Source organism: Scomber japonicus, chromosome 14 (genome assembly GCF_027409825.1).
Source record: "Scomber japonicus isolate fScoJap1 chromosome 14, fScoJap1.pri, whole genome shotgun sequence".
NCBI lineage: Eukaryota > Metazoa > Chordata > Actinopteri > Scombriformes > Scombridae > Scomber > Scomber japonicus.
The window spans coordinates 12316461-12331764 of NC_070591.1; the positions used below are offsets into that span (position 1 = coordinate 12316461).

At 38.7% G+C, this 15304-nt stretch overlaps 1 protein-coding gene across 1 annotated transcript in view; it reads right to left on the reverse strand.

Annotated features, from left to right (window-relative positions):
- Nucleotides 1–6664, reverse strand: part of LOC128372722 (AT-rich interactive domain-containing protein 5B-like) — a 75137-nt gene extending 68473 nt beyond the window's left edge. The window contains exons 1-2 of the mRNA XM_053332860.1: nucleotides 6644–6664; nucleotides 6055–6309 (exon numbers count right to left, since the gene is read on the reverse strand). Coding sequence (XP_053188835.1) covers nucleotides 6055–6309; nucleotides 6644–6664 — 276 coding nt within the window. The remainder of the gene's footprint in view (nucleotides 1–6054; nucleotides 6310–6643) is intronic.
- Nucleotides 6665–15304: the final 8640 nt, after the last annotated feature.

Here is a 15304-nt window from a genome sequence, read left to right on the forward strand (position 1 = left end):
GCCCACAGCCAAGAGGTGACACTCCACATCAGCAACATACCAAACAGCCTTGTGTCATTTTAGTAACACGTCCTACACAGATGCATTAAGAGCATTTATACACTCTCAATCCTGCACTGAATGTCTTAATGTGTTATCGTAATTTTACCTCCGGTGTGTCAATAAATGCATATAGACTCTAACTGCTCGTTTTATGATTGAATTAAAATGCAAAGTAACACATTAACAGCTGAATGTTACTTTCTGTCTCCATTCTTCTATCAATAATTCATGTTATTACTGCAGCGGCATATCGTCACAAACATTACTGAGTGAATTTACTGCTCTGACTGCACATAATGGACTGAAAGTGGAAAAAAACAGACTTCTGCTGTGAAACTGTAGATAACTCTGTTCCAGCAACCCATGACTCCAGCAATCTCATTGAAATTAAACTCGCTAAAATCCATATCATTTAATTTATATGGATGCGGTGGCGTACTGGTGGCAAAACAGCACATAAGGGACATTCCCAATTCTATATTCGGTGATCCAATTAGAAACAATGCACCCTGAAATATTCCATATCACTCCGAACAATTCCCTGCGAGAATCCACGCCACTGTGCGTGAACAGTGAGGAAGACATTCCTGACTGTCAGCGTTCTGCAGCGGAGCGTCTCATCGCTCGGACAGGACTTTCAGCTTGAGAGTCAAGGGGTGCACACTCCCAGTGGGTGGGTGTCTTTCCATACTGTGGGTACGCACACACACACATGCACACACACAGTGCTCCTGTCATGCTGGGAAGGTTTCAGCCTGCTGCCTCAGAGAGGTCAGCACTGGAATTCCTAAGGCCAAAGGAGATTAGTAATTGAGTAATGGACATGGTGACATGGACAATGAGGAGACAGAGAGGGAGAGAAGCAGAGAGAGAGAACGAGGGTATGAAACACAATATGAGTTCATTATCTATCTCCCCTCCCCATGACTGACCTTGGCTTCAGTGTCCCAAAACAAACTTATCTGGGAATTAAAAAGGAGCTCTGGGGAGTAAGCCAGGGACAATTGAATTACAATATGTTTTTGGAGACTGCCTCAAGACTAGAAAGAGTGCAAGGTACAACATTTAAAAGGTGAGAGTTATTGTACATAATGTTCTGCCACTTAATGCATGCAGTTTATTCATATGCATAAGAGTTGCTGTAATATCTGCGGGGTGCTGAACTCATCTTTTATTCACTGATTCCATTAAGAGATTGCTCTTACATGAGCCAGGGTGATATATGAACTTTGCATTCTTTTGCAAATATAATGACAGAGAAAAATAGTGAGATAACAGGACTTTTCAAAGCCTTTCTCAAACTGGGTGAGGCATCCATCATGTAAGGTGACACCGCAAAAACGCTGCGTCAGCTCTCTTGAATCACTGCAGCTTTGTATTTTAGCAAATGCATGCACAGACACACAAAAAAAAGACTAAATGTATGATAATTCCACATGCTCCATTGAAGAAACCGCAGTGTAAAATGAAAAATATTGGCTGTATTAAGCAAGAGCTTCTCATCTGTGGCTGCATTCTCCTTAAGGTTATAATAACGATCCAGTGTAGCTGGGGGCACTGGAGTCATGCATCAAGGCAAATGTTTGCCTGTTCAAGTGGTTAGTCAATGACAAAGTGGAAAAACCGAGGTAAAGAGCACCAAAAGTCTCATGTGTGTTGACAAACCAGGCGCTGCTGCAACATATCATTACTCTGGCTGCAAAGACGCAAAACAGTTGGGTGAAAAGAATCAGAAGATTGTGAAGGACGGGAATGACAACTCTTAAACCAATGGGAAATGTTAGTGGGGGTTTTTATAGCCTTTGAAGTCCAGAGTATTCCATTTTAAAGGTTTTAAATTACACTATCCTAAAAAGCTGGTAATAATTTACATGCTATTTCAGCAATGGTGAGGAATTCACTGGAGGGCAGTGTTCAGAGTTAATGACTTGTTCTGCGGCAGGAGGAGGCACACACATGCGTGCACGCCACACATGCACACACACACACATACACACACACACCCCCACCTCTAAATTCCTGCCTGCCATTGTTGTGTGAATGGGGAGATTTGGTATAATAAGATTTGGAGATTTGGTATATAAGACAAGGGAGCAATATGGATGTTCTAAAAAAGATCACTGTAAAAATGTGCCATATCACATTTACACTCAAGTCATTCAGCAGAACGACCTTATCCATCAAAATGCTGGTCGCATATCTAAGCCACTTACACTTAACTCAACTAGCATCCCAGATGCCTGAATTACCCATTCAGGGTTTTTCCCTTAGGAAAAATCAAAGAAGCAGCAAATGAATACAATCTAATTTCCCTACAAGCTGGCTTTCCAAGCACTGAAACACATGCATGGACTACTGCCATGTACTGAAGAAATGGCTCTGGACGCATGCCAAAGTGTTTTCCACAGCAATCAATACAGGCCTACTGCTGCAGTCCCCAGCCTGTCAGTGTGTGTGTGTGTGTGTGTGTGTGTGTGTGTGTGTGTGTGTGTGTGTGTGTGTGTGTGTGTGTGTGTGTGTGTGTGTGTGTGTGTGTGTGTGTGTGTGCGTGCGTGCGTGCCAAAGCCTTGTCAGCTAGAGGGACAGAATAGAGGAGAAGAGAGGTCAGATGAAATCAGAGGTGATGATAATAGCACATTAATATAACATGATCCAGAAATATTCTCTGCGGTTGTGAATTCCCATTAAGACCGCCTTGCTGTATTTGCAGTAAAGTGGGATATATAGTATAAGATAAGCATAGGCAATTAACCGCCTGAAGCGAAGAGTATACAATAAGTGGGTGTTGTGTGCGGTGAGCTGTTATCTACAACAGCTCTCTCCTGAAATGGGGAGTCCAAAAACAGAACATATTACAGCAGTATCAGCAGGAGAAGCAGGCCATTTGGAGTGAGAAGAAATAATGTGTCACTCAATGAGTTTTAAAACACATGTGACTGTTTAGTCGGTGGCAGTTTTCAGGCAGACAAATAGAGCAGAGGCCCCAATAGAGGGTTTGTCATAATGGGTGAGCAACTCGACACAAAGCCTGTTTAAAGAGCAAGCAGAGCTCAACTGGTGGGGGTAAACACTGCTTGTCAAGCTGAGACACAATGAAAAATAGAGCTTCCTCCACATATGGACTTAATAATTAACTCAAAATAAATAGATCAATATTTTTTTCTCCTGATCTGTTTATCAACCATTAAGCAAATACAGACACTGCGATTTATTCAATGAATCATTATTTTTATTTCTAGCCACAGTTGAATGGATTTAAAGCTGGCTCCGTTTAAAAGGAATTGACCTCCAACCCTGCGACAGAAGAATAACAAGCACAGTAGGTCATGGGTTGGTTCCTCTTGTCACTGCACAGCACAGCACAGAAAAAAAACAAAAAACAGTGCAGGAGAGGCTGAGAGCAAACAAATACCTGAGAAATAACCAGGAAATTACATCATACCTCAGCGCTGAGAACACAAGTGAATCAGTAATCCAATTCTGGTGAGCTAGTTCAATAAAGGCTGTTTTGATGTCTTGAAAGAGTCGTTGCCTTTTGGTATTTGGGGGATATTGGCTTCAGGCTTGAGATAATAGCCATCTACAAGGTATGAGGCGTGATCTCACGGAGAAAAGGAGCGACATGGCACCAGCTGTTTACATGTCAAATGTCAGGCACTGTTTCTGTTTTATGTTGCGTGGAAATATTCAAGGGTAGCTCCAACATGATCCAATAATAAATGTTGTGAGCTTCAATGATGGCAAGTTATGGCTTTACCTCATGACGCCGTCTGTGCTCATTTAGCACTAAAGCCTTGTGAAAATAGCACACTTCCTGAGAGCTGTAAGTTATCAACTTCATATCTGCATGAGTCACTAGGCTAATCTTGAACTCTTGATTTTCAGCCAGTCAATTACAGATTTACAGTTCAGTGTAACTCTACAGCCATTAATCTATCTTTATATGCTACCAGTCCTGGGGAAAATGACTAATGTGAGCTTTATAAACTCCACTTCCCAGTGTGACTAAAAATGGATTCTTCTCTCATGTTTACATTTCAGGAATAAATAGTCTTTTCCCCATATATATCACAGGCGACAAGTTTTCATACCACAGCTTTTTTTTCTTTCCTTTTTTTTTTTTTTTTTTGCAAGGCAGGTTTACCCTTCCTGTTTGTTTTTTGGATTATATGTTGCATCTGTAAGCGCTCCTCGCTGACTCATGCAGTGCAGATTAGTGTTATGGGGCAAAGTCAGCGAGAATCTGAATGGGCTCAGTGAAGGTCATAAACTGACTTGAAGTTGTCAGGGCAATTTCCACTCTGTAATATACAGTAAGTAGTCTGATTTGCTGAGAGCAGGATATTTGACAAGCCCTTTAATTGAGGTCAGCCTGCAGGCAAAGACATTGCACTTAAACATATCATCCCCAAATTATATTATTTTATTGTCGGGCCTATTCTATAATCAGTGTGCAACTTCAAAGTGAGTGCATCTTTCTCTGGTGTTTGCAAGATTGTGCTTTGTGATGCAAGTTGCTGCATAATTCATGCAGGGGAAACTGCCCCCCCCCCAACCCCCCCATTATGATTTGACTCTGTCATCAATTACACAAAGTGCAGCAGATGATCTGGGCTGCACTGTTCAAGTCCAACATTCTTTGACATTTGATTTGCATTGGCAGAGCAGCCCTTCTCGTAGTTAATATGATATTTTAACAGTCAGATATACCCGATAGACAGGAATGTAAGCACTTTGCAATGCAAATAAGTCGTTGGGAAAGGGGCGGAGCTGACATGGCGTTGCGCAAGTGTGGCCACAGATTCGGCGATGCATGCACTCAAAGTAATTACTAAATAATTGCAGCGTGTTAAAGGCTAAAGCGAGAGGGCTCCAGGAGATGATACCCGTTCATAGAAGAATTCTGCCACAAAGATGATAGCTTGTCTAAGCGGCAGGCCATAAATAGCCACCTTTCTTATGAAAGAGAAATGTGATAGCCACTCTATTACTCAAGAGGAAAGAATGTAAGTAAACCATCAGCGGAAGAGTCAAGTACAAACACGGCTTTGTCCTTCAATATAAACAATATAACAGCAGCAGGGAATCATTTCCATCCAGCCGCAAGTGATCAAAAGCAGAGAGTAGTAATTAAAGTGCTGTCGTCGCTGAGTGAAGAATATCAGAGAGAAAACAACACATCATTTGTTTTATGGCTAGTAAGAAAAACCTCTCAATAATCAGAGTAATGCCATTCAGCGCAACGATGTAACCGGATCACAAGCGCCACATATGGCCACAGTCAATCATAACTATTGCCTTTCTGTGCCAGCAACGGCGTAATGTAACACAGAGGCGTCTTAAGTGCTGCCTCAAATGCGAGCTGACAATATCACATTGTTGAGGGTGGAAATGTCCACATGGAAAATTATGCAAAGCTTGGAGAGTAGTTAAAACGTGTCGGCGCTGGCTTCGCTCTGCCACGCTTTATGACTCGCTCTCCCTTCTTTCAACATCAGGCAACATTACAAAATATCTAATAACTATCGTACCGTCCGATCTGAGCCAGTTTGATCCCGTGCATTCATTACCGTTTCGCAATTTCCGCCCATATGTCAGTATCTGACAAGCTTTACCAAGAAATGAAATGACAGAGCATGGGTGCAGGATTCTTGCGGATTTTCCCCTTTATAACACAATTAACCCCATAGAGCGCAGCGGCAGCCTTATTGAGCGCAGCTGGACAAGTGCACATTCAGCAGTTGACACCACAATAGAAATAGGCTAAAGTAATACGAGAGAACAAATGCCGCTGTAGGTCAATCCTTTTACTGCTCTGATATACATCAATGTCAGTATCAATGCATGCGTTTATGGATGCCTGTGTCACCGGAGACTACACATCCACTGCCAACTCTTAATGCAGTAAAGATGCAGTTTAATAAAATGCCGCGAACAAACGAGAACGCACAGAATAAACACCAGAAAACAATAAACATGCTTCATTGTTCACCAAGCGATGGATGTTCCTACCTCTCCATGTGTGACCGTCCGTCCCTGGGGAGTATCCTCTGGTAGAAAATAAAGTTTGGAGCTTGATAAAAGTTGCTTGCTTGTTCTTTCTTCCCAGAGCAGCTGAAGCTCCGCTATGCAAATAGGATCCTCCGGTTTACATCTGACGAAGAAAAAGTCTCCGAGAGACAAAATCCTCGGTTTGCCGTCCCGGTTAAATTTAAAGGCTTTATAGAATATATATGGTCCATGTAAACCGCAAGACGAGCCCACCCACTGTAGAGGAAAAAAAACAAACAAAAATAAAGAAATTAATTAATTGCTTATCAACTCATTAGGTAAACAAATCAAAGACAAGTGGATACAAACATTTTTTTTAAAAGCCTGCACGGTTGGCAAATTGGCAAATATCACATTAGTAAATCTGTTTTCAGGACACAATTAGCATCATGTAACTATTTTTAGATGTTCAACATATGACACAGATGTGGTCATACTAAACGCAATGTGTCAAAGTTTTGTGGATTTGGCACATGAGGACAGTTTACAGTCGGTAGCGATTAGCGCAATGCGAAAATAAAACAAATCGACGGTTGATAACAAACGTTACCTTCAGTGAGTTCGGCTCCATCTCGACGTTATGAATTGATTAAACTCAACACGCTCTCCAAACTTGCTGGCTTGAATGGATTGCCGAAGGTCCTAAAAGGGATGTAGTTGTGTAGAGTTTAAAACATCGTGTATTAGTCTGTAAGGAGTCGTGGAAAAATATATTTTAGGGTAAATTCACTTTAGAGAATTCAATGTATGAGTGTAAGTTTTAATTTAATGAAGTAAATTGGTGATAATGATTTTTGGCGCTTTTATATTAAGCGCAGCCACGTGTTTAGAGATCATATTAAGGCATAACTAGTAAAATATTATGAATTTAAGATCATCGATGGCTGCTAGCTGTTTATTAATATGGAAAATATCGTTTGTGCAAAATTATTTGCCCATAAAAGCTAATATTCTGTGTTTATGGGATTTTCTGGATCTATGTTTCTTCCAGGACTTCTGTAAAAGACGTTCAGTATGAAAGCACATTTCTCACAGTAATGACACTGAGGCGCTTGCTGTGGATGCCTTCAAGAAACAATGTTACATGAAAGTTAATAGGGCTATCAAATGATTCCTCAAAAGGCAATGTGGGACCCGTGAGGTGCCGGCTCTGCTTTGAGCTTGAACTTGGTATTCGCGTTATGACTCAGGCGCGCAGGTCGGCTTTGCTGAAAATAATGGCCTTTATATATTTTTGAGGCGAGCATTAAAGACAAAATTGGCCGAGTTAGAAAGCGGGGCGTCACGAGACAGAATTCACGAGGCGGTCCATTATCCAAACATAAATCATGTTAAAAGGCTGTGCTGACCTTGTGAAGACAGCGGGATATATATTTGACAAGGGTTAACACATTTGCACGATCAAAGCTTCTTATATAATTATGTTGATGAATATTTATTACTATAATCGCCGTGGAATTACAAGTGTATCAGGAAACCAATATTAAAACTATGAATAAGTGATTATGGTTATGACACAAATATCATGTTACACAAACTTTACGGTTTCTATTTACATCTGTGGACTCATTGTCCTTTCAGTCTCCGGATGAATGTGTCAGCTGTATTTTATCGGCTGTCTGGAATTATTGGTGTATAGAAAAGTACCCAGTCAGTCCACAGCGCTGTGCTGTTTCTCCACTGTCATCCACCCTTTGCCCTGCATTTATCCGCCGCTCAGATCACAGAGCATGCAACAGCGACATAGGCCTATGACACCAGCTATTTCAAGTACAGTATTACGCAATGCGTTTTTTTCCCCTCATGATTCACATCCAGTAAAGTGTTTTCTTGTGACATGTTTTCGTCTGGTTGTGATGTTGTTATGAATGCCTGGCTGGTATGTCGAGATCATACAAGACATTAAGGATCATGAGATAATGATCTCCAATTATATCATATCATCATATTTAATAGACACAGCTATATAATATAATAAAATGACATAAAACACTAAGAATCAAGATTATAATGTTACGTCTGTAAATCGTGCCAGTCTCTTTCTGCTGGCTGCTATTCAAAGAAGCAGCAGAACATAATGTATCAACACTAAAATAGCTGAGGCAATGTTCTGTGACACCCTGATATTTTAAGTACCAGTTTAGTGGATCGGTTCAGAGTAAAAGGTAGATTACATAGAGGCTCATTGTCTAACATGCGGCTACAGCAATGTTGGGATTCCTGCAGTGAGTCCAACATAAACCACGGCTCTTTAGTGTTATCTTTCCTGATTTCTCTCACAGCCATTTTAGTGGCTGAATCAATGGGGTTGCATTGTTAATGGCAGCCACCATAATGAAGTCCCTGGTTAATCAATGGCACCACTCAAGCTCTTATCTGGCAATTGCAAGTGTTTTCTTGTCAACAGCCAGAGAGCCCAGCAGCAACTGCAACATTATGATGTAGGTATTGACGTGAATTGGTGTGAATTGAGCCTCATGGTGAGAAAACCTTATTGGAAATAAATATAAAAATATGTGTGGGAAGAGAGAACAGTATTGACACTGATACACAGGACAAATGTGATGACATAATGTAAAAATATGTGGGACATGATCCTAAAACTGAGCAGTAACAGATGTTACATTCACATGTTGAGTACACAAATACAAATTTACAATCTCATCTGCTTCTCTTTATCTCAACATGTTTTTGTGACCAGATAAGATAAAATAGAATAAATACATGTATTAGATATTTACATATCAAGAGTGAACTTGGAACAAGAAAAGAATGAATAGTTTTGATAATTAATCATTTTGAGTTATTTTATAAGATAAAAGAAGTCCTCTGGTTCTAGTTTCTTGTGAATATTATCTGGTTTCTCTAATCTGCTATGACAGTAAACATCATTTTCCTGTAATCTAAACTGTAATCTTTGGGCTGTAGACAAAACAAGACATTTGAAGATATCACAACAGGCCATGGAAAACATTGATCAACATTTGTTTTAACCTTTTTCTGACATTTTATGGACCAAACAACTAATCAATTAATTGAAAAAAAAAATCATTAATGAAAATAATCTTGCAGCCTTAATTAATAGTGTAGTAGGTGTTACTGTTAGAGACATAGATATTTTTATAAACTCAGTTATCCATCCTGAAACGCAGCAAAGATCACCTTCAGTAAATCTGAAAGTAACTCTGGTCCAGTTTCACATGTGGGTTGTGAATCCTACAGATTTTTCCACTACAGGCTCAGTTTACATGCTGAAACTTTTTTTTCTTTCTTTTTTGCAATCAGTCCGCTGCTCACAAGTTTGTTTAATGGGGCATTTTACTTGGCTGGCTGAAATAAAATCACTCACTGTATGACTTTTTTTGTTTGTTTCATTTTCAAAGACACAAAACTGGTCTTTCTGCTACTCATATAATTTGACTGCACACAAACAACCCTGAAAAAACTTTTTTTTTCACAAATGAAGGCACTTAAAAGGCTTTATTATAAGAAATAAAGAGGCAAAACTAGATAAATGTGTTTCAGGCCCATCCTGGCTTATTTGTTGCCTATAATAGAAACATGGATAAGTGGTAAAACCTTTCTTTTTCTCAGCACAGGTGTTCCACATAATGAGGCAGCCTCAGCGGGGAAACAACAAATGTGGTTGGAAAGCCACCTCAAACTGGAGTGCCGAGGTTACAGTTTCAACCACAGCAAAGCAATACAAATCCATTAAAATAGCATATTCCTATGTAATTCTGACCATATGGTGACATGTCTTAATGATTAATATCAATTTTAGTTAATATGGCTGAAAATAATGTTAAACATATAACCATCATGGAGCTACGAACAACCCAAAGACAGCTGTAGAAATAAAACATTTAATGGGGAAACAGTTACTATTACTGTATTTTCATTTCTTATTTCTGGTGGACAGTAAAAACAGAATTTACCATTCAGGTTGTTCTACATTAGGACTGCAGATAAAGCTTATTTTCATTATTGATTAATCTAATGATTATTATTTTTGATTTATTAGTTCGTTTTGAAAAATCAGCAATATCACTTACTGTTTCCGACGGACAGCCCAAAACCCAAAGATATTGGTGATTAATTAATTAATTGATAATTACCACCATGTATGACAGGCAGCATGCCCATGTAAGGCAGCATCACATCCTCCTCCTCACATCCCATTCAAGAAACTGAAAACAGTTCATTTTTGAGATTTTGTTGAAATGTCCACAACGATTATTGATTATCATAATAGTTGATAACTGATCGACAAATAACAAATTGGTGCAGCTCTATTCTCCATTAAAGTTAAATACAAATATACAACATTTCTATGAATTCTTAATGGACAAAGGCACTGACTCAATATTGATTTTATCATATTAATATTTTATCATCATGTTTTAGATGAGGCTATAACAAAAATGCACATTGTTTTATTGATGGATAAATAATTAACTAATACTCATATAAAAAATAAAAAAAAGTAATATAATATGCAGTACAATCTCTCTACCTCTGTTATTGTGTAAGACCGGGGGGAAAAAAAATCGACAAAGTCATCGTGTTTATCTGTAGTCATGCAAATGTTTGTCCTGTCAACATAAAAAAGTGGTAATAGGTCAATGTTGTGTTACATCTTGTTTCCGGTGCCTCCAAAAGGCCAAAATGAGTTATTGCAGGTTTAAAGTAGGCTTTGTTGAATAACTATTACCAATATAAGTTGTATCAATCTGGATATAACAAATGATCACTGCATTGTGTCTGCATTGAATACACCTCAAAAATCAATTTTGACATAATAATTTCAACAAATTCACTATTCCAGTATTAGATTTGTCATCATTTCAGATGTTTATAATCAGAACATTTGTTTTTATGGAACTATTCTGTTTGTACAATAAAGATGCTGGGTTACTTTTACTACCAAGTGACTTTTATAACCTACTATGTGTTATTATAATATTACAAAGTCTGACAAACTGTTAAAAACTGTTAAGTTCATTGCATATGGTATGGTTGTAGCGAGAAAACTTATTCTACTTATGTGGAAGTCAGATAACGCACCAACACCAAGGACAAAACAAAATTTGGAGTGAGATGGATGAACTGAAGGAATTGTATTCTCTATCACTGTGTACTTTATTTTATTATTTTATTTTATTTAAATGACACTATACTATGTTTTTAATTGTGGCTGAGCTGTTCATGAAATGTACTGTATGTTTGTTTATACTGAAAATCAAAATTAAATGTAAAAAAAAAAAAAAAAACTGTTAAGCTCTTGGAAATAACACTAAAATACAATTAAATCAATCAATCAATTCAATATGATACCATTGAAAACTTAACTATAAACAAGACACCTGGTTCTCAAAATGTCCATTAAGGAGTTAAAACCACCTACGGCCCTCTCATTCCCAAAATCCATCTAATAAAAGGCTGATAATAGCTTTAGAGTGGAAATATTCTGACCTGTTCAGCAGCATTGGGCAGTAAGGGGGGATCTACATGTCCAAACATCACTTTTACTTACACAGTTAAAGCTCTCAATGTGAATATCCACATTTCTAATCGCTCTGCCAGGCATTATGAAAATCTACAGATGACTAAAGCAAGAAAGCCTCTGAGAAATTAGGCCAATACACGCTATCTTCTACTGAGTCCACATTGCACAATTGCATTACTCAGTGGATATCCATCTATCATTAATGGAAAGCCCTGGGACATTAAAAATCCATCAAGTAATTTGTCCAGAGGAACACATTTCAATAGTAACTTTACACCTGCGTCTTTGTGCCACTATAATCACATGACAATGGCCCCCGTCCGCAGGATGACTCTAGGAAAGGTAACAGGAGATCTGAGTGATGTTACTGAACTAATTTTAGCCTTTCAGACTCATTAAAATATGGTGTTACATTTCTCTCCATTCAATCACATGTGAGTCCACCTACAGTGGACAGCAACATGTACAGGAAATCCAATTATGTTATTGAAAGAATCACTTTTAATCAGACACTAAGTTCGATACATTCACCGGTAGGTTATTTGAGATAATTTCTGTGTATTCGCAGGTGTCTGCCAGTGTACTGTAGACTGAATATTAACTGACATAGCTCATAAATATCTGTGATGCTGTGATATCTTCAGAACATCAAAGGAGCTACCGCATGCAGTGAACTGTGTTTTCGCTGGATTATTACTGCTCACAATAGAATAAATAGCCTCCTGGAAGAAAAAAAGATAGGTTTCTTTCTTTTTGTTCTTATCTATTATCACACATGTTTATCTGAGCTACCACACCTCATCATGTCTGATGCATAATTTATGGTTACTGCAATCCATCTTTTCAATTACAGTATTCAACTTTGAGCTCCCCCATTTTAATCAATAATTTCATCCATTCACGGCTGCAGCCATTGATCGTACCTATTATCATATATTTATATGTGTATGATACATAGTAATTCATAAGGCAAACATGACTACCATGACAATGAACTAATTGCCTGCAAAACACAATTTCACATTCATGGGCAACTATTACTGCTGAATTGTTTGATAATGTCAAGTGAGTCATTTTATTAAGCGCCACACAAATGTAATCATGCGGCAGGGCAACGTGAATTCGAGTGTACACAAGTGTTAACATCACTATGGGTTTTAGGTTATTACTGCAGCAGCAAATGTAAATTTGCCTCATTGATGGAGAGTGCTCAGCTGAATCAGAAATGTGCAAACCACAAACAAAATAGGCTGCTTCATTCCCTTGCCATCTGCATACACATCAGGACACACACTCACACACAGAGTCGCATTTTATATCTCCCCATCTGAAACCGGGATTAGAACCATGAATAATGCATTTATGTAAATGTCTGATGGGTATAACTATAAAAGATGAGAGTGATTGAAAAGGCATTTTGTTAGATTGAGTTACAGCTGCCTATGAGTTATGGATGTTTTCAGTGTAGGGAGTGAGGCGAACACTGCTGGATCTGAAAAAAAAAAAAAAAAAAAAAAGCTGTATTTTTGAAGCAAAGAGGTCACAGTGTCACTTCCACATCTGAGGAATACATTAATACAGAACCCGATCTCAGCATTTACGATTTGCTCGGCACATTTCAAACATCAGTCAGGTTATTACACCCAGTGGTCAAACTATCATTGACTAAGAAGTCGCTGAGGACAGTGACCTCAGCTTTTACCATCTGTGTAATGCATCACCATTGCCTTTTCTGTCAAACACTGAATTGTTATAAAACGGGCATAAATGTCAGCAGACATCTATGATCAGATTATTCACTGGTGCGTGTCAACCTCCCATCTGGGCTGAGACTACTGCATTATGTATATGTCAAATAACTGTGTGCACAGGCAATCACAATGCAGCCATTTTATACTAGCAGTGTTCAAGATTTGTCAGAAGGTATTCTATTTGAATAACAGCTTCAGTTGTCGTGTGCGCAATACTGTTGTAATCTGTGTAATCCCTGTGATATATCTACAAATCAGGACACGGCAATCAGCCTACTCAAGAATGGAGGCAAAAGGATAAGTTTTGAAATATGACTGACAGCTGCTGAATAGTTCCATTACAGCAGCGCAGGGAAGGAAATACAGTATTTTGTTAAGCGCTCAGAGCCTGAGCACACATATTAAAGAAAAAAAACCTCTCAGCATTAATAATTTATCTCATTTTATAAGGCAATTTAGCAGTCACTTGAAGTTGCTATGGTGACAGGGGGGTATTTTGAGACAACTAATGACCTATGCAAAACCCACTCACTGTAAACTTCACTCAAGCTAAATGAGATTGCTGTCTGTACTGTGTGTGATACATGGCTGAGAACTTAATCCCCACGCTATGCTTGGCCTTTTTCTGCACAGGACAAATTAAGGTTGTTAATATCAATGTAAAACATCTGTGGGCTGTTTACTGTACAGGGAATATGAGCCAAGTAGCAACCAGGGGCCTGCACAGCACTGCATAATAGTCTTTTGTTTTGATTGCTAATGCAGAATTCATAACAGTTGTCAGGTTAAGGTCAGAAAAAAAAATCTAGCAAGTGAAAGGAAAATGAATACTCATGATATGGTTTGAACGTAACTCAATATGTTTCACACTAAATCCCCTTCAATATCTCTTTATTTTTCAGCTTACGTCAAAGATTCCACATTGGAAAAGCTTTGAAGACTAGCTCTGTTCTGAGGCGAATCATATTTGTCCAATAACTGCTTGGCCTGTTGCAGCTGTCGGGGCTGAGACAGAATGAGTCATGTGTTACCCATTTAAGTCCAATTTCTCCAATGCAAATGCCTGACATGTGTGACTCTGCAGGGCTCAGAGCTGAAACAGTATTTTTGAAACGTGGGGAGGGAATCAAGGCCAGAGCTGTGTGACCATTTAGCCACCTGCTTCACCCATGACCTGTACTGTTTAAAGAAAAGTTTATATTTGGGAAACAATCCACTTGTGTTGTTTCTGATATGGCTTTAAAGCTCGTGCAGCTGCCATGAAATTAAATGAATAAACAAAAGAGGAATGGATTCAGTGGTTTTTCCATAAAAGGAGCTCTCTTTTGGAAAATATGACTTATATTCACTGAACTGTGGTAACTGCGCTGTGTGATGGTGAAACAAAACATATTTCATTCCTAAAAATAGACACACACACACACACACACACACACACACACACACACACACACACACACACACACACACACACACAGAGCAATGGCTGCTAATTTTAATAACACCTCACCAGTCTTCCCCCCCTCCTCTGCACCTAGTGTGCTGAGCCTTTTGTCCATTAGCACAAATGTCAGGTTGACTAATAAAGGTGTGACTCTCAGTGATATATTTTTCTCTGCTCCAGAAGCTGTGGTGTTGAGTGCCACCTGTTGGGATACAACAGTAACAACATGGAGCTGGTGACAGCTGTTTTACAAAAGATTACAGAGGGTAATTTACAGAGTGACATAACAGCTCAGTTATTAATTAGCCAGACTTAATAAAGAAGTGGCTGTTTGTCACAAAATGATATAAGCTACACTTTAACTGTTGTGTTTTATTCTCAAAAGGTGAATTAACCTGGTTGCATTTTTGAATACAACATGAAATAAAAACAGCACTCAATAAAGACTTTTAAGAGTTTGGCACAACTCCTTGATTGCTGATGTATTCTGCTGAAGCCTGGTGTTAT